The sequence below is a fragment of the Thalassophryne amazonica genome, chromosome 21, assembly GCF_902500255.1.
Source record: "Thalassophryne amazonica chromosome 21, fThaAma1.1, whole genome shotgun sequence".
NCBI lineage: Eukaryota > Metazoa > Chordata > Actinopteri > Batrachoidiformes > Batrachoididae > Thalassophryne > Thalassophryne amazonica.
In genome coordinates, this window is record NC_047123.1 from 12038875 (window position 1) to 12065224 (window position 26350).

The 26350-nt window shown below is 44.4% G+C and overlaps 1 protein-coding gene across 2 annotated transcripts in view; it reads left to right on the plus strand.

Moving 5' to 3' along the window:
• The window catches only part of fam184a (family with sequence similarity 184 member A), a 191387-nt gene that overhangs the window by 89372 nt on the left and 75665 nt on the right, over nt 1-26350 (plus strand). For both annotated transcript variants that reach the window (XM_034161841.1, XM_034161842.1), the window contains exons 6-9: nt 5643-5894; nt 16874-17009; nt 21183-21364; nt 21566-21751. In XM_034161841.1, coding sequence (XP_034017732.1) covers nt 5643-5894; nt 16874-17009; nt 21183-21364; nt 21566-21751 — 756 coding nt within the window. The remainder of the gene's footprint in view (nt 1-5642; nt 5895-16873; nt 17010-21182; nt 21365-21565; nt 21752-26350) is intronic.

Below are 26350 nucleotides of genomic sequence, written 5' to 3' on the forward strand. Positions count from 1 at the left end.
AAGCCACTGAGGGGAGTGTTTTTTACAAATTTACGAATTTGTGATTGAGTCAAAGTATTAACAAGAATAATTGCGTTCCTAAGCCTAGCTTTGGGCATCACGTTATCTGTAATTGTGCCACACTTTCACTGTTGTTCAACTGAATTGGAATATGGACCCTAGTAATTATTGATATTCTATTGAGAACATGAAGGTTATCTGCTTTTGGATGCAAATACAAAATTACTGCAATAATTCATTGTAATTAATGTTAAAAGAAATTTAAATATTTTTATATACAACGACAGATTTTAGAGCAGGTAGGTCAGTGGAATATGGAGTTGGGCTACAAATATGTAAACCTGAGATTGGTTCACATTAGCAGACTGAGTCCATGGACAAGATGCTTTATTGGCATTGTCTCAGTCCACCCAGCTGGGTACTGGCCTTTGCTGATCAAGTAACTTGCATTGAACCGGTGTCCCATCCTGGGCGAGTCCAGACTTTCAACCCTTCATGCTGTGGAATTCCGGGATAACAGGTGTACAGATGTTTAAATTTTAAGTAACATAAAAGGTACACTTTAAAATCTTACTAAAATGAAACTAGGCTAATGCAAACATTTTTGGGGGTTTTTGGGTGCTGCCGAATGTTAACATGAGTTAGTGTTGTAGTAGTGCAATTGTCCTCTTGCTTGCCTCTACTGGTGGTTGGCTCTCACTGCGGTATTGTATCACTTCCTGTTCCGGAGCACAGCGGTGTTTTCTGTATCTGTTAGCTGTTTAATCTGCGCAGTTAGATTGATCTAGTTATCTAGATTACGATTTGTTTCCCAGTGTAATCTTTACGTGCCTTAACTAAAGCACTCCTTCTGCTGAATCACCTCTAAATTATTTACACATTATTCACTTTGCGTGTTTTTAGGAATCCGCTAGCTTAGCGTAGCTACTAGCTCTTAGCCGATTTAGCATGGCGGCTTCTCCTGTCTCTCCCGCACTTTTCTGCTCTGGGTGTGAAATGTTTAGTTATTCCTCGGCCTCCTTTAGCAGTAACGGTACTTGTAATAAGTGTAGCTTATTCGTAGCTTTGGAGGCCAGGCTGGGCGAATTGGAGACTCGGCTCCGCACCGTGGAAAATTCTACAGCTAGCCAGGCCCCTGTAGTCGGTGCGGACCAAGGTAGCTTAGCCGCCGTTAGTTTCCCCCTGGCAGATCCCGAGTTGCCGGGAAAGCAGGCCGACTGGGTGACTGTGAGGAGGAAGCGTAGCCCTAAACAGAAGCCCCGTGTACACCGCCAACCCGTTCACATTTCTAACCGTTTTTCCCCACTCGGCGACACACCCGCCGAGGATCAAACTCTGGTTATTGGCGACTCTGTTTTGAGAAATGTGAAGTTAGCGACACCAGCAACCATAGTCAATTGTCTTCCGGGGGCCAGAGCAGGCGACATTGAAGGAAATTTGAAACTGCTGGCTAAGGCTAAGCGTAAATTTGGTAAGATTGTAATTCACGTCGGCAGTAATGACACCCGGTTACGCCAATCGGAGGTCACTAAAATTAACATTAAATCGGTGTGTAACTTTGCAAAAACAATGTCGGACTCTGTAGTTTTCTCTGGGCCCCTCCCCAATCGGACCGGGAGTGACATGTTTAGCCGCATGTTCTCCTTGAATTGCTGGCTGTCTGAGTGGTGTCCAAAAAATGAGGTGGGCTTCATAAATAATTGGCAAAGCTTCTGGGGAAAACCTGGTCTTGTTAGGAGAGACGGCATCCATCCCACTTTGGATGGAGCAGCTCTCATTTCTAGAAATCTGGCCAATTTTCTTAAATCCTCCAAACCGTGACTATCCAGGGTTGGGACCAGGAAGCAGAGTTGTAGTCTTACACACCTCTCTACAGCTTCTCTCCCCCTGCCATCCCCTCATTACCCCATCCCCGTAGAGACGGTGCCTGCTCCCAGACTACCAATAACCAGCAAAAATCTATTTAAGCATAAAAATTCAAAAAGAAAAAATAATATAGCACCTTCAACTGCACCACAGACTAAAACAGTTAAATGTGGTCTATTAAACATTAGGTCTCTCTCTTCTAAGTCCCTGTTGGTAAATGATATAATAATTGATCAACATATTGATTTATTCTGCCTTACAGAAACCTGGTTACAGCAGGATGAATATGTTAGTTTAAATGAGTCAACACCCCCGAGTCACACTAACTGCCAGAATGCTCGTAGCACGGGCCGGGGCGGAGGATTAGCAGCAATCTTCCATTCCAGCTTATTAATTAATCAAAAACCCAGACAGAGCTTTAATTCATTTGAAAGCTTGACTCTTAGTCTTGTCCATCCAAATTGGAAGTCCCAAAAACCAGTTTTATTTGTTATTATCTATCGTCCACCTGGTTGTTACTGTGATTTTCTCTGTGAATTTTCAGACCTTTTGTCTGACTTAGTGCTTAGCTCAGATAAGATAATTATAGTGGGCGATTTTAACATCCACACAGATGCTGAGAATGACAGCCTCAACACTGCATTTAATCTATTATTAGACTCTGTTGGCTTTGCTCAAAAAGTAAATGAGTCCACCCACCACTTTAATCATATCTTAGATCTTGTTCTGATTTATGGTATGGAAATAGAAGACTTAACAGTATTCCCTGAAAACTCCCTTCTGTCTGATCATTTCTTAATAACATTTACATTTACTCTGATGGACTACCCAGCAGTGGGGAATAAGTTTCATTACACTAGAAGTCTTTCAGAAAGCGCTGTAACTAGGTTTAAGGATATGATTCCTTCTTTATGTTCTCTAATGCCATATACCAACACAGTGCAGAGTAGCTACCTAAACTCTGTAAGTGAGATAGAGTATCTCGTCAATAGTTTTACATCCTCATTGAAGACAACTTTGGATGCTGTAGCTCCTCTAAAAAAGAGAGCTTTAAATCAGAAGTGCCTGACTCCGTGGTATAACTCACAAACTCGTAGCTTAAAGCAGATAACCCGTAAGTTGGAGAGGAAATGGCGTCTCACTAATTTAGAAGATCTTCACTTAGCCTGGAAAAAGAGTCTGTTGCTCTATAAAAAAGCCCTCCGTAAAGCTAGGACATCTTTCTACTCATCACTAATTGAAGAAAATAAGAACAACCCCAGGTTTCTTTTCAGCACTGTAGCCAGGCTGACAAAGAGTCAGAGCTCTATTGAGCTGAGTATTCCATTAACTTTAACTAGTAATGACTTCATGACTTTCTTTGCTAACAAAATTTTAACTATTAGAGAAAAAATTACTCATAACCATCCCAAAGACGTATCGTTATCTTTGGCTGCTTTCAGTGATGCCGGTATTTGGTTAGACTCTTTCTCTCCGATTGTTCTGTCTGAGTTATTTTCATTAGTTACTTCATCCAAACCATCAACATGTTTATTAGACCCCATTCCTACCAGGCTGCTCAAGGAAGCCCTACCATTATTTAATGCTTCGATCTTAAATATGATCAATATATCTTTGTTAGTTGGCTATGTACCACAGGCTTTTAAGGTGGCAGTAATTAAACCATTACTTAAAAAGCCATCACTTGACCCAGCTATCTTAGCTAATTATAGGCCAATCTCCAACCTTCCTTTTCTCTCAAAAATTCTTGAAAGGGTAGTTGTAAAACAGCTAACTGATCATCTGCAGAGGAATGGTCTATTTGAAGAGTTTCAGTCAGGTTTTAGAATTCATCATAGTACAGAAACAGCATTAGTGAAGGTTACAAATGATCTTCTTATGGCCTCGGACAGTGGACTCATCTCTGTGCTTGTTCTGTTAGACCTCAGTGCCGCTTTTGATACTGTTGACCATAAAATTTTATTACAGAGATTAGAGCATGCCATAGGTATTAAAGGCACTGCGCTGCGGTGGTTTGAATCATATTTGTCTAATAGATTACAATTTGTTCATGTAAATGGGGAATCTTCTTCACAGACTAAAGTTAATTATGGAGTTCCACAAGGTTCTGTGCTAGGACCAATTTTATTCACTTTATACATGCTTCCCTTAGGCAGTATTATTAGACGGTATTGCTTAAATTTTCATTGTTACGCAGATGATACCCAGCTTTATCTATCCATGAAGCCAGAGGACACACACCAATTAGCTAAACTGCAGGATTGTCTTACAGACATAAAGACATGGATGACCTCTAATTTCCTGCTTTTAAACTCAGATAAAACTGAAGTTATTGTACTTGGCCCCACAAATCTTAGAAACATGGTGTCTAACCAGATCCTTACTCTGGATGGCATTACCCTGACCTCTAGTAATACTGTGAGAAATCTTGGAGTCATTTTTGATCAGGATATGTCATTCAAAGCGCATATTAAACAAATATGTAGGACTGCTTTTTTGCATTTACGCAATATCTCTAAAATCAGAAAGGTCTTGTCTCAGAGTGATGCTGAAAAACTAATTCATGCATTTATTTCCTCTAGGCTGGACTATTGTAATTCATTATTATCAGGTTGTCCTAAAAGTTCCCTAAAAAGCCTTCAGTTAATTCAAAATGCTGCAGCTAGAGTACTGACAGGGACTAGAAGGAGAGAGCATATCTCACCCATATTGGCCTCTCTTCATTGGCTTCCTGTTAATTCTAGAATAGAATTTAAAATTCTTCTTCTTACTTATAAGGTTTTGAATAATCAGGTCCCATCTTATCTTAGGGACCTCGTAGTACCATATCACCCCAATAGAGCGCTTCGCTCTCAGACTGCAGGCTTACTTGTAGTTCCTAGGGTTTGTAAGAGTAGAATGGGAGGCAGAGCCTTCAACTTTCAGGCTCCTCTCCTGTGGAACCAGCTCCCAATTCAGATCAGGGAGACAGACACCCTCTCTACTTTTAAGATTAGGCTTAAAACTTTCCTTTTTGCTAAAGTTTATAGTTAGGGCTGGATCAGGTGACCCTGAACCATCCCTTAGTTATGCTGCTATAGACGTAGACTGCTGGGGGGTTCCCATGATGCACTGTTTCTTTCTCTTTTTGCTCTGTATGCACCACTCTGCATTTAATCATTAGTGATCGATCTCTGCTCCCCTCCACAGCATGTCTTTTTCCTGGTTCTCTCCCTCAGCCCCAACCAGTCCCAGCAGAAGACTGCCCCTCCCTGAGCCTGGTTCTGCTGGAGGTTTCTTCCTGTTAAAAGGGAGTTTTTCCTTCCCACTGTAGCCAAGTGCTTGCTCACAGGGGGTCGTTTTGACCGTTGGGGTTTTACATAATTATTGTATGGCCTTGTCTTACAATATAAAGCGCCTTGGGGCAACTGTTTGTTGTGATTTGGCGCTATATAAAAAAATTGATTGATTGATTGATAGTGTTGGTAGCATTGAAAACAGAATGGCACAATTCATTTTTGTTTTGTTTTTTCAAATGTATTAATTTCACTGACAGTAATCACTGTAAGCCTACTTATTTTGGCTCTGATTGTCTTTTGCAGCAGTAATTAAGGATATGCATTGTTGTGGTGGACTTTACAATCTTCCAAAATGGTTACCAATTACATTTCCAATTGTTGGCAAAAAATAGGGAAAGTAAAATATACTTTTAATTTAAATGTGAAGTGTGCTAGTTTGTGTTTCATCTGGGTACAAAGATGCTTGAGTCTGGTCTTTTTGGGTTTTATTTAATCCAGGCTCAGGCCTTCTATGAGCGTGAGCTTGAGGCCATGAAGAGAACCCAACAGCTGACTGCCGACAATCTGCTGGCATGGAAACGTACCGAGGCTGAGCTACGGCGAGAATTCCAAACCCAGGAGGCGGCACTCCAGAAAACTCTTGGAAAACTGAGAGCTGAATTAGCAAGGGTAACTGATGACGCTCGAGAAAACCGGGAAAAGTCCTACAAGCTCCACTCTTCACTCAGCACTTCTGAGAGCACTATCAAGGTGAGAGCAAGTATGAATGAATGAAAGTTTTATTTTGGGCATGAAAAACAAACTAAATAAAGAAGAACATCAAACCTAGAAAAGCAACAAGTCATAAAAAAGACAAAACAAAAGAACAATGAAGCAAAGAAGCATATGCTTATTCAGTCCTACCCCTTGGCCTAAGTCCTTTTCTTATCATCAGTTGATTTCATAATACTCTTTCAAACAAATTTGCAACTAAATGTATGTAAATACCTACTAACATCTCATGATTATATATATTTACATATGTGCATATTTACAGACAATAAAGAAAACAATAAATAAATGTGAATAATAAATGGATACATGAAACACCTGGTGACCATCAAAAACTTTCATCCTCCCTGTACCCTGTGAAAACCATGTTTTTGTACCACCGTTTGAACTGGGTCATGCTTGGACATTGCTTGAGCTCCGCCCCCAACCCGTTCCACAGCTTCACTCCACATATTGATATACAGAACCTTTTTAATGTTGTACAAACCTGTTTGGACTCCCCCCTTCAGATTATAATCCCCATCTCTGTCAAAATACAATTTTTGAATATTCCCTGGAAGTAGATCGTTTTCTGCTGTATACGTAATTTGTGCTGTTTGTAGATGAACCAGGTTATTGAATTTTATTGTTTTGATTTTAATAATAGTGAAGTTGTATGTTCTTTGTAACTGCCATTATGAATTATCGTCACAGCTCTTTTTTGTAGTATCAGTTTTGAATGTAGTGTACATGTATAGGTATTGCCCCAAACCTCTACACATTAATTTAACCCCTTAAGCCCTAGAGCCTATTTCACCAAAATCACATACCCATACATTCTGATTTATTTCTTCTTGTACAAGGTCAAAAATACAAAGGTTTGGTTCAGCTAAAAGACAGGTCCTAGGGGATGTTGTGGATGCAAAAAAATTGAAAGTAAATAATACTTGGTAGGAGTAAATGAGTTTGTTTTTTTTTCCCAAAAAATGAATTCCGATTTATGTCTTTATTTGCTTGGCGTTTCAGCTGTGGTTAGTTAATATGTGATTGAAGTGGATACGTTTGTAGAGGAGACTTCACTTGATATTTTGATATATAATTTATGTTGGTGTTAGCATTGATTAGTTATGAGTGTTCAAATGTTCCAAAACAGGGAAAGTCCCCAAATTTGGGTACTCTGGTAAAAACCACAGTACAGTAGAAAATGTGGAATAATTTGTAGTCTAGAATGTGTTTGGTCTTACTGAGTACTGAGAATACTTCTTGACAGTTTATTTTGTATATGTTTGGAGTGAGGTTTCCAGTTTATTTTATCATCCGTGATTACACCAAGAAACTTAGTTTCTTGAACTCTTTCAATAGTGTACCACAATCTTGCTTGAACCCTGCGTGATATCGCAGGATTTGACCACTTATGGGGACAAATGGTCCCATTGTGCAATACGAGGGCTGTCAATAAAGTAACGGTCCTTTTTATTTTTTTCAAAAACTATATGGATTTCATTCATATGTTTTTACGTCAGACATGCTTGAACCCTCGTGCGCATGCGTGAGTTTTTCCACGCCTGTCGGTGACGTCATTCGCCTGTGAGCACTCCTTGTGGGAGGAGTCATCCAGCCCCTCGTCGGAATTCCTTTGTCTGAGAAGTTGCTGAGAGACTGGCGCGTTGTTTGATCAAAATTTTTTCTAAACCTGTGAGACACATCGAAGTGGACACGGTTCGAAAAATTAAGCTGGTTTTCAGTGAAAATTTTAACGGCTGATGAGAGATTTTGAGGTGAGACTGTCGCTTTAAGGACTTTTCACGGTGCGAGACGTCGCGCAGCGCTCTCAGGCGGCGTCATCAGCCTGTTCAAGCTGAAAACCTCCACATTTCAGGCTCTATTGATCCAGGACGTCGTGAGAGAACAGAGAAGTTTCAGAAGAAGTCGGTTTCAGCATTTTATCCGGATATTCCACCGTTAAAGGAGATTTTTTTAATGAAAGACGTGCGGACGGATCCGCGCGTCGGGACGCAGCCGAGGCGGTGCGGTGGCACAGGAAAAACACCTCCGTGTTGATAACCATTTCTAAAATCCAGGCGGCTTTTGATGGCTTTCAGTGGAGTGAGTATATGAGAAATTGTTTAACAGGCAGGACATGTTCCAACTTGTCCTTAAGGCTTTCAACAGAGGTGTTTTTCCTGTGGCGGAGCGTCGCGGCGGCTGCGTCCCGACGCGCGGACCCGTCCGCACGTCTTTCATTGAAAAAAATCTCCTTTAACAGTGGAATATCCGGATAAAATGCTGAAACCGACTTCTTCTGAAACTTCTCTGTTCTCTCACGACGTCCTGGATCAATAGAGCCTGAAATGTGGAGGTTTTCAGCTTGAACAGGCTGATGACGCCGCCTGAGAGCGCTGCGCGACGTCTCGCACCGTGAAAAGTCCTTAAAGCGACAGTCTCACCTCAAAATCTCTCATCAGCCGTTAAAATTTTCACTGAAAACCAGCTTAATTTTTCGAACCGTGTCCACTTCGATGTGTCTCACAGGTTTAGAAAAAATTTTGATCAAACAACGCGCCAGTCTCTCAGCAACTTCTCAGACAAAGGAATTCCGACGAGGGGCTGGATGACTCCTCCCACAAGGAGTGCTCACAGGCGAATGACGTCACCGACAGGCGTGGAAAAACTCACGCATGCGCACGAGGGTTCAAGCATGTCTGACGTAAAAACATATGAATGAAATCCATATAGTTTTTGAAAAAAATAAAAAGGACCGTTACTTTATTGACAGCCCTCGTATATAAACAGCATAACTTCACATGGAAAAATGAATTTGTCTAATCTGTTATTGAAAAGATTTTCTGGAATTTTACAGAACTGTGGAAGTAAAGAAACAGGCAAATAATTTGTGAAGTGGTATCGATCCGAGGTTCATACAGTGGCACAACTTTTGGTATTTTCATTTTCTTTGGAAATTTACCGGTTTGGAATGATAAGTTACAGATATATTTGTGGTTCTGAGATCCCTTTGATTATCAGGTTCTACTGGCAGAGCAGGCTGGACACAATTGCAAGACACAGAAAAACAACTCTGTAGAATTAAGGCGTTTACTTGATACGAAAGCAAGGGTTGGTACACAGAAAGGCAGTCTAAAAAGAGCAACAGTAACACAATCATCAGGCAAAGGCATGGTCCAGGTACACATGCAGGTTGTTTAAAAAAACATAAGGCAGTCAAGGCAATGCAAGAAACATGACAATCAGAGCTAGAAAGAGTCACAAAGCACATCGATCAGGCGAGGAACAAAGACAAATGGTGAGGCTTATCAAGCAACCAGGTGATGAGCAGCAAATCAAGAACAGGTGTAAGGAAACCTCCAGAACCAGAGTGTGGCCAGACAGAGGGAAATGCCCACCATGAAGAACCAAGGGAAAGAGAGAGACAAGAAAGAGCAGAACAGAGAAAACCCAAGCAGAAAGGCAGAGCAGGAGATAGACAGATAACAAAAGCAAACCAAACACATACCACACAAAGTCCAATTCCTGGCATTGATGACCTTTTTAAGAACTTTCATATCAATTTCATTACAGTCTGTTGATGTTTTGCATTTACACATATTTACAATATCCATCATTTCTTTGTCTTCCACTGGTGTAGGAACATTGAGCTTGGACTCCTGTCAATGATCTTATCGTTCCAATCCATGGATGACAATGGATCAGGGACTTTTCAGCCAAGTTTGATTTGACACTCAGAATTCATTAAAGCTATTGACTACATCATTTTTAATTTTATCATTTTTAATGTTATTATCAATAAAAATGGAGGATAATTTTGTTGTTTGCAGCCACTTTTCATTATACTATTAAGTATGTCCCATATTCCTTTAATATTATTTTTATTTAAAATTCTACTACAGTGTTCTTTCCTGCATACCGTTATAATATTAGTAAACTTATTTTTACATTTTTTTATATTTGTGTTCAGCATCTTCAGTTCTTTGTTTTATGAATTCTCTATAGGGTGTGTTTTCTTTTTCCAGGTGTTTTGCAGTCCCTTTGTGATCCACATGTTGTGTGGGCCGGCAGAAGAGGAGGTACTGCTGGCCCACCACCAGAGGGCGCCCTGCCTGGAGTGCGGGCTCCAGGCACCAGAGGGCGCAGCCGCCTCACAGGAGCAGCTAGGGTGACAGCTGTCACGCATCACCTGCAACAGCTGTTACCAATCAGCAGGGGTACATCAGCAGGACGTCTCCACCTCTTTGCCGAGATATCGTTCTACCTGGAAGGTAATATTCTCAGCTGACTGCTTGACAGTAACCTTTTGTGACTTTTGTGAGTGATAACAGACCTTTTTTCCAACGAGAGGTGGAGGTAGCTTTCCTGCCGTGCGGATTACTGGGTGCAAACGCGCCCACCTTTAATTGTGTTTTTGTTCCTCGCCAGCAGTACCAGGTCCGACACGCGGAGGCAGTGGCCACCTGGGAGTTTGGGACTTGGCGGCTCCAGTATTCCCGGGGTCTGGTGGCGGAGGAAATCGTGTGGTTCCGGTTCTGCTTTGGACAGGTGTCTCCTATCTTCGAGCCTGCCCACACGACACCTTTGTGGATTGATTCTGATCTATTGTTGTAATCTGTTGTATTTGTTGTGCACATTCACAACAGTAAAGTGTTGTTATTTGACCTACTCCATTGTCCGTTCCTTTGCGCCCCCTGTTGTGGGTCCGTGTACCGACACTTTCCCAACAGGATATCTCGGCCAGCGTCATGGATCCCGAGGGGCGTCAACCGGCTGTTGAACGGCCAATGGAAGAACAGGGCGCACAGGCGTCCGCAGGAGGAATGATCGGTGAGTTGCAGCGGATCCTCACCGCTTTCACGGCTCGGTTGGATTTAACGACCGAGCAGAACGTCCTCCTTAACCGCAGGGTGGAGGCTCTCGCCGCGCAGGTGGAAGCGCGCCCTCAGGGCGCTGTTGCGGCTCTCCCTCCTGTCGACCCTGTGCGTAACAGTGACGTTCCACAGGTCGTTCAACGACCCCTCCCACCTTCCCCGGAAGCATACATAAGCCCTCCAGAGCCGTACGGGGGTTGTGTGGAGACGTGCGCGGACTTTCTTATGCAGTGTTCGCTCGTCTTCGCACAACGTCCCGTCATGTACGCGACTGATGCTAGTAAGATAGCTTATGTCATTAATCTGCTTCGCGGCAAGGCACGCGCTTGGGCTACAGCGCTTTGGGAGCAAAATTCACGGCTCCTTCTGATATATGATGGGTTTGTGAGGGAGTTCAGAACAGTGTTCGATCACCCAAATAGAGGAGAGACCGCTTCAGCCGTGCTGCTGTCAATGAGACAGGGGCGCCGGAGCGCAGCTGTTTATGCAGTCGACTTCCGCATCGCGGCTGCGAGGTCCGGCTGGAATAACACTGCCCTCCGCGCCGCCTTCGTAAACGGACTGTTGTTGGTCCTGAAGGAGCTCCTGGTGGCCAAGGACGAACCGTGGGATTTAGACGGGCTTATTGATCTCGTTATACGATTAGACAATCGGTTAGAGGAACGCCGTCGGGAGCGAGGCGAAGGACGTGACCGGATACGTGCTGCCCCTCTCCCTTCCGGGTTCGAAAAGGGGCCACCCTCCCCACGCTCCACAGCCGCAGCGCTTTGTGGGGCAACAGCTCCCCCTGGTGACGTTGTTAGGGAAACGCACAGGGCCAAAATGGGGAGGCTGATCCGTGGAGAGTGTTTTCTCTGCAGCTCAACAGAGCACACACAGAGAGACTGCCCCAAACGGCCAAAACGTCAACACTCACCCTTAGAGACTGGGCTAAGGGGGGGTCAAGACATTCAAGTGAGACACACACAAATTGCCACACGACTCCCAGTCACAATCCTGAGCGGGGATTTAACCCTTCAAGCCCGAGCACTGGTGGACACGGGGTCAGAAGGGAATCTGCTAGACAGCAGATGGGCAAAGGAGGTAGGGCTCCCTCTGGTGGTGCTTCCTTCGCCATTGCAGGTGCGGGCACTAGATGGCACCCTCCTCCCTTTACTCACACACAAGACACAACCAGTAACTCTGGTGGTGTCTGGAAACCACCGGGAGGAGATTGAGTTTTTTGTAACTTCTTCTACCTCCCGCGTGATTTTGGGCATCCCATGGATGTTAAAGCACAATCCCCGGATCGATTGGCCGTCTGGGGTGGTGGTTCAGTGGAGCGAAACCTGCCATCGGGTGTGTTTAGGATCCTCGGTTCCTCCCAGTTCCCAGGCTAAGGAGGAGGTCAAAGTCCCTCCCAATCTGACGGCAGTGCCGGTTGAGTACCACGATCTTGCTGATGTCTTCAGCAAGGATCTGGCACTCACCCTTCCCCCGCACCATCCGTACGATTGTGCCATTGATTTGGTTCCAGGCGCTGAGTTCCCGTCCAGCAGGCTGTACAACCTCTCACGACCTGAGCGCGAATCAGTGGAGACCTACATCCGGGACTCATTAGCTGCCGGGCTGATCCGGAACTCCACCTCCCCGATGGGGGCAGGTTTCTTTTTTGTGGGCAAGAAAGATGGCGGACTTCGTCCATGTATTGATTACAGGGGGCTGAATGAGATTACGGTTCGCAACCGATACCCGTTGCCATTATTAGATTCCGTGTTCACCCCCCTGCATGGAGCCAAAATCTTTACTAAGCTGGATCTTAGAAATGCGTATCACCTGGTTTGGATCCGGAAGGGAGACGAATGGAAGACGGCATTCAACACCCCTTTAGGTCACTTTGAGTACCTGGTCATGCCGTTCGGCCTCACAAACGCCCCCGCGACGTTCCAAGCATTGGTTAATGATGTCTTGCGGGATTTCCTGCACCGATTCGTCTTCGTATATCTGGACGATATACTCATCTTTTCTCCGGATCCTGAGACTCATGTCCGGCATGTACGTCAGGTCCTGCAGTGGTTGTTGGAGAACCGGCTGTTTGTGAAGGGCGAGAAGTGTGAGTTTCACCGCACATCTTTGTCCTTCCTGGGGTTTATCATCTCCCCCAACTCCGTCGCTCCTGATCCGGCCAAGTTTGCGGCGGTGAGAGACTGGCCCCAACCCACTAGCCGTAGGAAGCTGCAACAGTTCCTCGGCTTTGCACATTTCTACAGGAGGTTCATTAAGGGCTACAGTCAGGTAGTTAGCCCCCTGACAGCCCTGACCTCACCAAAAGTCCCCTTCACCTGGTCGGATCGTTGCGATGCCGCGTTCAAGGAGTTGAAACGGCGCTTCTCGTCTGCACCCGTTCTGGTGCAGCCCGATCCTAGTCGCCAGTTAGTGGTTGAAGTGGACGCCTCGGACTCAGGGATAGGAGCCGTGCTTTTCCAGAGCGGGAAGACCGATAAGGTCCTTCACCCGTGTGCCTATTTTTCCCGCAGGTTGACCCCGGCCGAACGGAACTATGACGTCGGCAATTGAGAACTCCTTGCGGTGAAAGAGGCTCTTGAAGAGTGGAGACAGCTGTTGGAGGGAACGTCCGTGCCATTCACGGTTTTCACTGACCACCGGAACCTGGAGTATATCAGGACCGCCAAGCGGCTGAACCCCAGGCAAGCCCGCTGGTCACTGTTCTTCGGTTGTTTTGACTTCCGGATCACCTACCATCCCGGGACCAAGAACCAGAGATCGGATGCCTTGTCCCGGGTACATGAAGATGAAGTCAAAGCGGAGTTGTCGGATCCACCGGAACCCATCATCCCGGAGTCCACTATCGTGGCCACCCTCACCTGGGACGTAGAGAGAACCGTCCGGGAGGCCCTGGCATGAAGCCCGGACCCCGGAACTGGGCCGAAGAACAAACTATACGTCCCACCAGAAGCTAGGGCTGCAGTCCTGGACTTCTGTCACGGCTCCAAGCTCTCCTGTCATCCAGGGGTGCGAACAACCGTGGCAGTTGTCCGGCAGCGCTTCTGGTGGGCGTCCCTAGAGGCCGACGTCTGGGATTATATCCAGGCCTGCACCACCTGCGCCAGGGGCAAGGCTGACCATCGCCGGGCATCAGGTTTACTCCAGCCGCTGCCCGTGCCTCATCGCCCCTGGTCCCACATCGGCCTGGATTTTGTCACGGGCCTCCCGCCGTCCCAGGGTAACACCACCATCCTCACGATAGTGGACCGATTCTCCAAGGAAGGCCCACTTCGTGGCCCTCCCGAAGCTCCCAACAGCCCAGGAGACAGCGGACCTCCTGGTCCACCACGTCGTCCGGCTGCATGGGATTCCAACAGACATCGTCTCCGATCGCGGTCCCCAGTTCTCCTCGCAAGTCTGGAGGAGCTTCTGCCGGGAACTGGGGGCCACGGTGAGTCTCTCGTCCGGGTACCACCCTCAGACCAACGGGCAAGCAGAACGGGTAAACCAGGAGGTGGAGCAGGCCTTGCGCTGCGTGACTGCCGCACACCCGGCGGCCTGGAGTACCCATTTGGCCTGGATCGAGTATGCCCATAACAGCCAGGTGTCTTCAGCCACCGGCCTCTCCCCTTTTGAGGTATGTCTGGGGTATCAGCCCCCGTTGTTTCCGGTGGTTGAGGGAGAGGTCGGTGTGCCCTCGGTCCAGGCCCACCTGCGGAAGTGCCGTCGGGTGTGGCGTGCCGCCCGTTCTGCTTTGCTAAAGGCCCGGACGAGGGCAAAAGCCCATGCAGACCGTCGGCGGACCCTGGCCCCTGCGTATCGGCCTGGGCAGGAGGTGTGGTTATCCACAAAGGACATCCCCCTCCAAGTGGACTCCCCCAAGTTACAGGACCGTTACATCGGCCCATTCAAGATCCTGAAGGTCATCAGTCCAGCCGCAGTGAGGCTTCGGCTGCCGGCTTCACTGCGGATCCATCCTGTGTTTCATGTGTCCCGGATTAAACCTCATCACTCCTCACCCCTCTGTACTCCGTGTCCGGCGCCGCCTCCTGCCCGGATCATCGATGGCGAGCCGGCTTGGACTGTACGCCGGCTTTTGGATGTCCGTAGGATGGGCCATGGCTTCCAGTATTTGGTGGACTGGGAGGGGTACGGCCCCGAAGAACGCTCCTGGGTGAAGAGGAGCTTCATCCTGGACCCGGCCCTCCTGGCCGATTTCTACCGCCACCACCCGGACAAGCCTGGTCGGGCGCCAGGAGGCGCCCGTTGAGGGGGGGGTCCTGTTGTGTGGGCCGCCAGAAGAGGAGGTACTGCTGGCCCACCACCAGAGGGCGCCCTGCCTGGAGTGCAGGCTCCAGGCACCAGAGGGCGCAGCCGCCTCACAGGAGCAGCTAGGGTGACAGCTGTCACGCATCACCTGCAACAGCTGTTACCAATCAGCAGGGGTACATCAGCAGGACGACGTCTCCACCTCTTTGCCGAGATATCGTTCTACCTGGAAGGTAATATTCTCAGCTGACTGCTTGACAGTAACCTTTTGTGACTTTTGTGAGTGATAACAGACCTTTTTTCCAACGAGAGGTGGAGGTAGCTTTCCTGCCATGCGGATTACTGGTTGCAAACGCGCCCACCTTTAATTGTGTTTTTGTTCCTCGCCAGCAGTACCAGGTCCGACACGCGGAGGCAGTGGCCACCTGGGAGTTCGGGACTTGGCGGCTCCAGTATTCCCGGGGTCTGGTGGCAGAGGAAATCGTGTGGTTCCGGTTCTGCTTTGGACAGGTGTCTCCTATCTTCGAGCCTGCCCACACGACACCTTTGTGGATTGATTCTGATCTATTGTTGTAATCTGTTGTATTTGTTGTGCACATTCACAACAGTAAAGTGTTGTTATTTGACCTACTCCATTGTCCGTTCCTTTGCGCCCCCTGTTGTGGGTCCGTGTACCGACACTTTCCCAACACCACAGTCGGCCAGTGTATTTTTATTTTTTTACAGTATTGTTTTAATGGACAGTTTTTTTATCATATAATGATGTGAACACTCTTAAAACTGTTGTGATAATGGGTGCCATGATTTTCTTTCACCAAAACATCAGATCTAGGCTTGCATCTCAGATGTACCTTCTGGCAAATTGTCGTTGAACTTTTAGGTCTTTTATTTAAGAAAATCCTCCTCTGTACCACTTCATTATGAAGCTGTATAACTGGTGACGCAAAATGCAAAACTTGTTGCAAGATTAAAAAAAAACAAAAAACAGTTTGCAGCGTCTTTCAAATATAAATGTGAATCCAAGATTCATCTCAGATGAGGAGTATTAGTTGTGTGGTGATGGAGCACCAGCTATGACATTTTTGTCCATGTGGCACATTTCTTTCAACATGACCCAGCCCACATATGGTGTTGACCCAGCAGTAGATAAAAGCCAAGAGGACGCCCACATTTCACCTGACTGCGACAGACAGATGGCTACTGTCGAGAGGTGGTGATGGACTGGTTCTCTGGCTGGGTGGTTGCCATCCAGGACCCACAACAGTACCATGGTTTGGTGGATGCAGTGTTGCACAGTACCAGAGTATGCTCCCAATCCTGACTTGACCTGAATGCAGGATTCAAGCAGGTCCATTGTTGCGGGACAGGATTCAGGTGTGTGTGTGTGTGTGTGTGTGTGTGTGCGTGCGCATGCGCCTGTGTGCATTTAAGTTTCTGATCTTTAATTAGGCTGCTGCACTTCGTTCTGTGCTTTTACAAGATATCTGAAAACTGAAGTGTTAAAACTGCTGGTTACAACTTACTTCACTGCAGTTTGTGCCTTTGCACACACGACTTTCAGATATAAATTTCTACCAGCAGTCTTCAGAAATGAACTGGTAACTTTATCAAATTACATGACATAAATGAATATTTCTTCCTTCCAGGGATGATATCTCTGGGAATATTACAGTTTCATTCTTTAGGACTGTAGTTTGACAGAAAAGTAGGAGGTGAGGAGACAGTTGTTACAAATGCAGAATTTATCTGAAGTGTTGGTCATCAGGATGTTGCACTTTCAGTATTTTTATTTTTATTGGCTTGCTTTTCTAATCATTCACCCCTCTTCTTGGTTTGATTCCACACCAGGACTTAAGCAAGCAGCTGGACGAGGTGACTCAAAACTCAGAGATTGTGGAGATTCGCCAGAAAGAAGCTGAGTGTGAACTGGAGGCAGCCAGAGACCGAGTTCAACAACAAGCAACGGAAATACTTCTTAAAGCCAGTAAGATGCATCCTCTTCTCTTCTCTTCTCTTCTCTTCTCTTCTCTTCTCAGCAGTGCAGCTCACTTTTCCCCAGAATGACACACACGGCCATCAAAGGTTAAACACAAATAAAGGCCCCCTGACACTTGCACAACTTTGATCCACGTACTTGCATGCCACTTTGCCGTGCACGACAGTAAACTTGTCTTAAACTTGTCTTAAACCGTTGTTAACTGTGCGCATGTTCGCGCAAGTGCGTAAAGAAAATTTTGAACATTTCAAAATCTTCATCACGCATTAATTACGTGAACTTCAAGTGAATGTTATGCAAACAATTCAAAAACACTGCGTGTGAGTGCAAATGATTGCGTCAGTGCACCGCATCACAACATAACTCATTTGAGTAATTATAACGAGATATTAAATCTGTCATAAACATACTTTGCACACAAGAAAGAAAGAACATGCAACTGTTTTACCAATCCATTACAATGTAAACATGACAAATAATTACCTTTTTAGACGGTTCCAAATGCTTTCTCCACCTCGTTCAGTGCTGGAACAGCCCTCTGTGATTCTGGAAGTGATTAGAGGTGTTTTCAACAGCCAACTCGAAGAGAAAATTATTAATCGTCTACGAAATAATTGAATGAATGAATGATGATTTATTCGGCCCACACAAAGAATAAGAAAACATAACATAATATGTACAGACCTCAAAAAATACAATCTGCTATAAGCCTATAGCCTACATAATTATTTTATATATGCAGCGTCCTGCACAAAACGTGTGGCAGCCAGTGAAACAAAGGTGGCATCCAGCTGGGAACACAGCGGGTGGGATCGTCACAATGATGTGTGTGCAAGAGAGCGGATCCAAGTCTCAAGTGTCAGGGGGCTTTAACTGTTGTTTTCATTAACACACAAAACTGAGCACACACGTGTCCAGTCAGTGACGTGTGACACTCATTCAGTAAATAAGATGTATAAGATTTATAGTTCTTTGGACAAAGGCCTAGAACACTAATTCCATCAAGATTTGCATGATGCAATATGTGCAGTGCTTTGTTGGATGATTTCCTGGAAAACTTAAATTTTTCTGAAATTTGATACAGACAGTACTTGAGGGACTGCCTGGTTATGGTAAGTTGAGCTTTCTGATTAAATTCCTGTGGCCCCTCCAGGGCTCCCAAGAAGGACAAAAAATGCTGTTTTTTCACACTGATTTATTGCAGGAAAAACTGCAATAACGTTTTCTCTTATTTTGTGTAAAGAATCTTACAGAGGCGGCATACTACGTTGGCCCTTAACTGCAAAACACAACAGCAAATCGCACAGCACAAAAGCAAATCACACAACACAACAGCAAATCGCACAACACAAAAGCAAATCACACAGCACAACGGGAAATCAAAAAAACACAACAGCAAATCGCACAGCACAACAGGAAATCAAAAAAACACAACAGCAAATCGCACAGCACAACAGCAAATCGCACAGCACAACAGCAAATCACACAACACAACAGCAAATCACACAACACAACAGCAAATCACACAGCACAACAGCAAAAGGAAACAACAACAACATTAACCAAAAACGGAAAAGGTAGGTACCTTCGGACAACACAAATCGTCGCTGATTGGACAGTGGTCCGTCCTGTCTTGTGAACTGGAAGGTTTACATGTTTTCAAAATATGAGCGCCGCTAGTGAAAACATACGTGCTCTTAAAGTTGAAGGTTGCATGTCAGTGTCGTCACCATCTTCTTTTAACCTTTTCCCACAATCACTGCAGAAGTTTGGTTTTTCCTCAAACTCTTTGCCAGTTTTGGCAATACATCGCGGCATGGTCATTTGTTTCTGTTCATCTGCCACCTGAGTATACGGTCTTCCGGTTCACAGGACAGGACGGACCACCGTCCAATCAACGACGATTCGTGTTGCCCGAAGGTACCTACCTTTTCCGCTTTGGTTAATATTGTTGTTTCTCTTTTGTTGTTGTGTTGTGCAATTTGCTGTTGTGTTTTATTTATTTGCTGTTGTGCGATTTACTGTTGTGTTTTGCACTTCAGGGCCACAGTAGAACCACAAAAGAACTCATTGTCCTTGAATTGTTTTAATGGTCGCCAGAGCCCCCAAAACACCCAAAATTGACCTTTTGCACATTTCTCAATTTATAGATGAAAACCCCACTCTGTGTGTTTTTCCTGATTCCTTGAATCTGTGTCAACCACCGCATAGTTTGTCATTGACAGTGAATCATTAATGCTGCTTTACCTATATTTGTTCAAAATGACTCTTAATTTGTCAAATGGACTTCAAGGTCTTTTGACCCTTGTTTTTTTTTTTTTTATGATTGCTTACACAGTGAAGTGAAAAATAATACACAGATTTTGAAACTCGACTCACAAGGAACAATATCAGCCCAGATGTGCACAACTATACTCACATTCTCAGCTTCACACGTTTTGTAAAACATCAAACACACTTCATTACATTACTGCAACTCCATTTGTCAATCACGCAAATGCAGAAAGCTCATGTGAAGATGCCTGTAACCAATCAGATCACACAGAAATCAGAGCCTGATCAGCATAAATAGGAGTCAGGCTTGCTCTTTGGTGTGCACAACAATGGAGGACAATTCTGGAGAAAGAATTGCAAGAAGAGAAGTTTGAGTAAGCAGAGGAAAAGCAAGGGATAATGGTGAAGGAGCAAGAGGACACAGAGGACAGGGAATGGTGAAAGGACGGGTCTAACAAAATAGGGCAATTCTTAACAATGAGTTGACTGTCCTCATCTGAGCCGCTACACTGTAGCGTGGTAAATGGACTGCCTCTATACAGCACTTTTTCCATCTGAATCAGAAGCTCAGAGTGCTTTACAATGATGCCTCATATTCATCCATTCACTCACACACTGGTGTCAGAATGCTGCCATGCAAGGCACTCAACTGCACACTGGGAGCAACTGGGGGATTAAGGACCTTTACCCAAAGCCCTTAGTGAGTTTGGTTTGCAGGGGCTTGAACCGAGGATCCTGTCATCTCAAGCCCACCGCTTATCCATTATGCTATCACCTCCCCTGTGCAGGTGTCAGTGCATGCATTTCAAAATGAAAACATCGATAATTCAGTTTTACTGGGCTGCATGGAGGACACATCACAATGTGTACAGCAGTTAGGGGGCTGTTCTTCACCACCCCGGCCCCGACAACACGGCTTCTCCATCCTTGACATCCTGCATGATACACTTGTTTCCATTGACCAGGGAATGTGCCAAGGAACTCTCTTTGCTATCATATCAGCTTATCTGGTCCAAGGTTGGTTCAATAGTCACCCACGGTTTCAAGTTCTCACCTTTCCTGAACTCTCTTGAGCAGCTATTTTTGGCATGGCGTCGGGAGGATTATGACCGTCAACCATACAAATGTGCAACTCTCATCCAGACAATGGAAGAGGCCTGTGGTGACATTGCTTTGGGGTGTATGCCAAGGCTGGATACACCACTTGTGATGTTGTTGAGGTGGAGTCTGAACCTCCTTCAATTTACAAGATACAGCTTGTTACAGGTGCACTGAGTTAGTTCCAGTGATTAAAAGTATCAGCACAGTGGTGAGTACTCTATCCTCACAACAAGAAGGTCCATGGTTGAATTCTACTGATGCTGCTGTCCACTGTCTTGAAAATGTTCAATCTACACTGTGAGTACTGAGTACTGCTGTCCTTTTATAAAACAGGGGATGGGCAACAGTTTCACAGTGCTGGAATTGCATGTACTAAATGTGCACATGTGGAAGTCTCACTCATGTTTAATGCTTGAGATTTCCAGACTGAGAATGTAAACAGGGGAAAGAAAAGCTCAGAGCACAGAGGGAGCATCGCTTTGTTCTCGACACAGGACGCCATGAAGCCACTAAATGTTTATACAGAAAATAGATATTGGCTGCTGTATTGGTGTACAAAATATAATTTAGGGCACCTTAAAATGCGGAGGACTAATTTTATTGTCTGTAATATATATACAATGACAGTAAAGGGCTTCTCCTCTGTTAAATCAAAAATCTAATGAAATAGTTTTTTGCTGAGCGCAGTTGTTTTTCAAGATCTTTTTTTCTTTAATCGGCAAAGCAACTTATAAATAAGTGTGCACATGGCATTCTTCTCACTCTGTGCTGTGTGTGCTGTGCTAGGTCAAATCAGCAGCTTGCAGGCCACCCACATGACACAGGAAGCAGCAATAAGGGATCTGAATAACGAGCAAAGTCGTGTGAAGGACAAGGTGGTGAGGATGGAAGAAGAGATGGAGGCCCTGCAAAGCCAAAGCCAGGCGCTAGACGAGCGTCAGAAACAACAGATTCTGTCTCTGGAGAAGGTGTGTGTGTGTGGGTGTGTGAGATATGCCAACAGTCAGATTTGATTTAGTTCAACTCGCTATACATGCATATTTATATGTATATATTTGTGTGTGTGTGTGTGTGTGTGTATGTGTATATATATATATATATATATATATATATATATATATATATATATATATATATATATATATATATTTGTATTTTCTGTGCATCAGACTCTTAATGAAGAAAGGGCTTCCCATGAAAAGGCCATAAACAGTGTGCAAGCTCACTACAAGGAAGAAGCAGCCCAGATGGCAGAAAGCCAGGTTCGAACTCTGGAGGAAGCGACCAAAAAACACAGAGTAGCCCTGGAGAATGCGCTTAACAATGCTGAGAAGGAGAAGAATCGGCTGCTGGCAGTGAGTATGCATTCATCTTCTTACCATGCTTCAATCAGAAAACAGGGGGAAATCTGCCCTGCGCTAATAACACATCAAGTCACCTCTGTGAACATGCGCTTGTGCTGAACTTTGGATGCATCCGTGACACCATGGAACCACTTTGGGTCATGAATGGCAAACACCCAGGCAGACAACTGGTTCATCCCCACATCTCTAAAATAACCATCTATCAGAGAAAAAACTCAGAGAAAGAAATCTTGTATGTCATTTATGAGGGTTTGCACCATAAAATTTTAACTAAAAATAGTTACAATTTTGAAAGAAATTTTAGGTGTACTTGCAAACTGCCTCGTCCATCCTCTGTCTGTGTCCAACAAATCCTCTGTGGCTCCATAACTACCAATGACACGTGTGTGTGTGTGTGTGTGTGTGTGTGTGTGTGTGTGTGTGTGTGTGTGTGTGTGTGTGTGTGTGTGTGTGTGTGTGTGTGTGTGTGTGTGTGTGTGTGTGTGTGTGTGTGTGTGTGTGTGTGTGTGTGTGTGTGTGTGTGTGTGTGTGTTCAAATGATGGGCCACGTTCAAATCAACCACTGAAAATTGGTTTCTTGTTGAGTTTGCATAACTAAAACATCCTTGTCTCACCTGTTTTCCAGGATTAGCTCAAAATGTGTTAATTTCTCTTCAATAGTAGGTCCAGGGCTTTCACACAGATTCTTGAAACTCAGTCCTGCTGCTTTATCAAAAAAATTGCTCAAACTGTTAGGCTAGGCATGGATGCTTATTCGCCGTCTTTGGACGGATTTCCGTCTTTTTGCAAAATCTCACCGTCTAAAAGAACTAGCAAAACATTAATTTTTATTTCCTCAGATCCATACATGTCAACCTATACGGATTGTCCATAAATTATATGGATTTTTCCAAGTTTCAGAGTCATAGGGACGTACGAATAAAGTCTTACGGATATTCAGGGTTTGGTCTGCAGCGGCTGTGTAATCAACCGTTTCTGCAGCGCGACTCCACTTTGATGCGTGAGCCATTGAAGCAATGCTTCGAACCACTGGCTCGTGGTTCTTTGATTCGCTGCTCTTCAGAAGCGGTAAGTCCGCTTCTTAACTCCTCTCAAAGCCATTAAAATATCATGAGTCGCTTTTGTGGGGATTAAAGTCACTGGGACTCTTGTCATGTTGTTGTCAAGAAATGAGAATCGTCCTTTGTTCCGTTGACACAAAATTGCTGCTTTAAATACTTAAGTGTGATTTTCCAGTACTTTATACAACACTGATAAAATGTTGTTCAATTCAATTTCAATTTAATCGGCTTATAAAGCGCCAAATCACAACAAAAGCCATCTCAAGGCACCTCACATAGAACAGTTTAACATAAAAAATAAAAATAAATAAATAAAAATAAAAAGAATTCAAATACATAATTAAAAACAGAAGTAAAAGAATAAAACGGATAAAAAAATAAAAACTATTCATAAGAAAGAGAATAAAAATAGACTTTAAAGCTTGACTTAAAGTTTAGTAGGTATTTTAGATTGATATTCATGTTTTGTACATCCATATTAGTCAGTGTGATATTCAAATATGATTTTACACAGGAGAGAAACCAGGATGTGGAACATTGGTTGATGTGTTTATACTGTGTTTATGTTGTTCTGTAAGAAGAAAATGTGACACTCTAGGTATAGAATGACTGATTAGATGCCATGTCAGTGTTCAGAGCAGACAAATAGGCTGACTATATATGTACGAGGTCTGTGATGAAAAAAGCGGTCCTTTTTATTTTTTTCAAAAAATAAATGGATTTGATTCATATGTTTTTACGTCAGACATGCTTGAACCCTCGTGCGCATGCATGAGTTTTTTCACGCGTCGGTGACGTCATTCACCTGTGGGCAGGCCTTGAGTGAGGAGTGCTCCACCCTGCCCGTCGGAATCTCTTTGTCTGAATAGCCGTTGCGGACAGCGCGCGTTGCTTTATCAACATTTTTTCTGGACCTGTGAGGGATATCCGAGTGGACACTGTTCGAGAAATTAAGCTGGTTTTCGGTGAAAAGTTTAACGGCTGATGAGAGATTATGGGGTGTTTCTGTCGCTGTAAGGACTTCCCACGGAGCGGGACATCGCGCAGCGCTTCCAGGCACCGTCGTCGGCCTGTTTCGACCTGAAAACATTCTAATTTAAGGCTTAATTCACCCAGGACGTCGTGAGAGAACAGAGAAGATTCAGAAGAGGCCGGCATGAGGACTTTATGCGGACATTCCACCGTTTAAGGACATTTTGTAATGAAAGACGTGTGCGCAAATTCCGTGACGACTCGGCGAATCTGTGTGTGCCGCGACAGGAAAAACACCTCCGTGTTGAAAACTATTTGTAAACTTCAGGCGGCTTTTGATGGCTTTCAACAAGTGAGTAACTGAGAAATTGTTTAAGAGCTTGGGCATGTTCCAACTTGCCCGTTAAGGTTTCCAACACGGAGGTGTTTTTCCTGTCGCGACCCCCGCGGTCGGGTCCGGCCCGACATGCGACTCTGCCCGCACGTTCTTTCATTACAAAATGTCCATTAACAATGGAATGTCCGAATAAACTCCTCATGCCGACTTTTTCTGAAAGTTCTCTGTTCTCTGACGACTTCCTGGGTCAACAGAGCCTGAAATGTGGAAGTTTTCAACTTGAAGCGGCGAGACGCTGCCGCCTCGAAGCGCAGATCGCTGTCAGGCGCCGTGGGCCGTCCTTAAAGCGACACTACCAGACCAAAATCTCTCATCAGCCGTTAAAATTTTTACCGAAAACCAGCTGAATTTATCGAATGGTGTCCACTCAGTTATGCCTTACAGTTTTGGAAAACGTTTATCAAACAAAGCAGCAGTCTCTGAGCCATTCCTAAACAATGAGGGTTCAAGCATGTCTGATGTAATCACACGTGATTCAAATCCATATGGTTTTTGAAAAAAATAATAAGGTCCGTTACTTTTATCACAGACCTCGTATTTACTATAATAGTATGTATACATGGTAATGTCATCTGTGATGGCATACAAAAGTGAATTGATCCTGAGCCGAATCTCAGTATTATGTTATGTATCTTTATCTAGTCTGAAAGCAATTATCTAGTCTCTAGTCTGAAAGCATTATGAAGTTAACTAGTTCTTTGATTGAGATTTTAATTGCCTAGTCTTTGAGCCCAATCAGAAACAAACTAAATCAGTAAGGTTTTTTGCATTAGTTAGCTATATTTCAAATCAAATCAATTTTATTTATATAGCGACAAATCACAACAACAGTTGCCCCAAGGCGCTTTATATTGCAAGGCAAAAGCCATACAATAATTACAGAAAAACCCCAACAGTCAAAACGACCCCCTGTGAGCAAGCACTTGGCGACAGTGGGAAGGAAAAACTCCATTTTAACAGGAAGAAACCTCCAGCAGAACCAGGCTCAGGGAGGGGCAGTCTTCTGCTGGGACTGGTTGGGGCTTAGGGGAGAGAATCAGGAAAAAGACATGCTGTGGAAGACAGCAGAGATCAATCACTAATGATTAAATGCAGAGTGGTGCATACAGAGCAAAAAGAGAAAGAAACACTTAGTGCATCATGGGAACCCCCCAGCAGTCTAAGTCTATAGCAGCATAACTAAGGGATGGCTTAGGGTCACCTGATCCAGCCCTAACTATAAGTTTTAGCAAAAAGGAAAGTTTTAAGCCTAATCATAAAAGTAGAGAGGGTGTCTGTCTCCCTGATCTGAATTGGGAGCTGGTTCCACAGGAGAGGAGCCTGAAAGCTGAAGGCTCTGCCTCCCATTCTACTCTTACAAACCCTAGGAACTACAAGTAAGCCTGCAGTCTGAGAGCGAAGCGCTCTATTGTGGTGATATGGTAGTATGAGGTCCCTAAGATAAGATGGGACCTGATTATTCAAAACCTTATAAGTAAGAAGAAGAATTTTGAATTCTATTCTTGAATTAACAGGAAGCCAATGAAGAGAGGCCAATATGGGTGAAATATGCTCTCTCCTTCTAGTCCCTGTCAGTACTCTAGCTGCAGCATTTTGAATTAACTGAAGGCTTTTCAGGGAACTTTTAGGACAACCTGATAATAATAAATTACAATAGTCCAGCCTAGAGGAAATAAATGCATGAATTAGTTTTTCAGCATCACTCTGAGACCAGACCTTTCTAATTTTAGAGATATTGCGCAAATGCAAAAAAGCAGTCCTACATATTTGCTTAATATACGCATTGAAGGACATATCCTGATCAAAAATGACTCCAAGATTTCTCACAGTATTACTAGAGGTCAGGGTAATGCCATCCAGAGTAAGGATCTGGTTAGACACCATGTTTCTAAGATTTGTGGGGCCAAGTACAATAACTTCAGTATTATCTGAATTTAAAAATAGGAAATTAGAGGTCATCCATGTCTTTATGTCTGTAAGACATTCCTGCAGTTTAACTAATTGGTGTGTGTCCTCTGGTTTCATGGATAGATAAAGCTGGGTATCATCTGCATAACAATGAAAATTTAAGCAATGCTTTCTAATACTACTGCCTAAGGGAAGCATGTATAAAGTGAATAAAATTGGTCCTAGCACAGAACCTTGTGGAACTCCACAAGA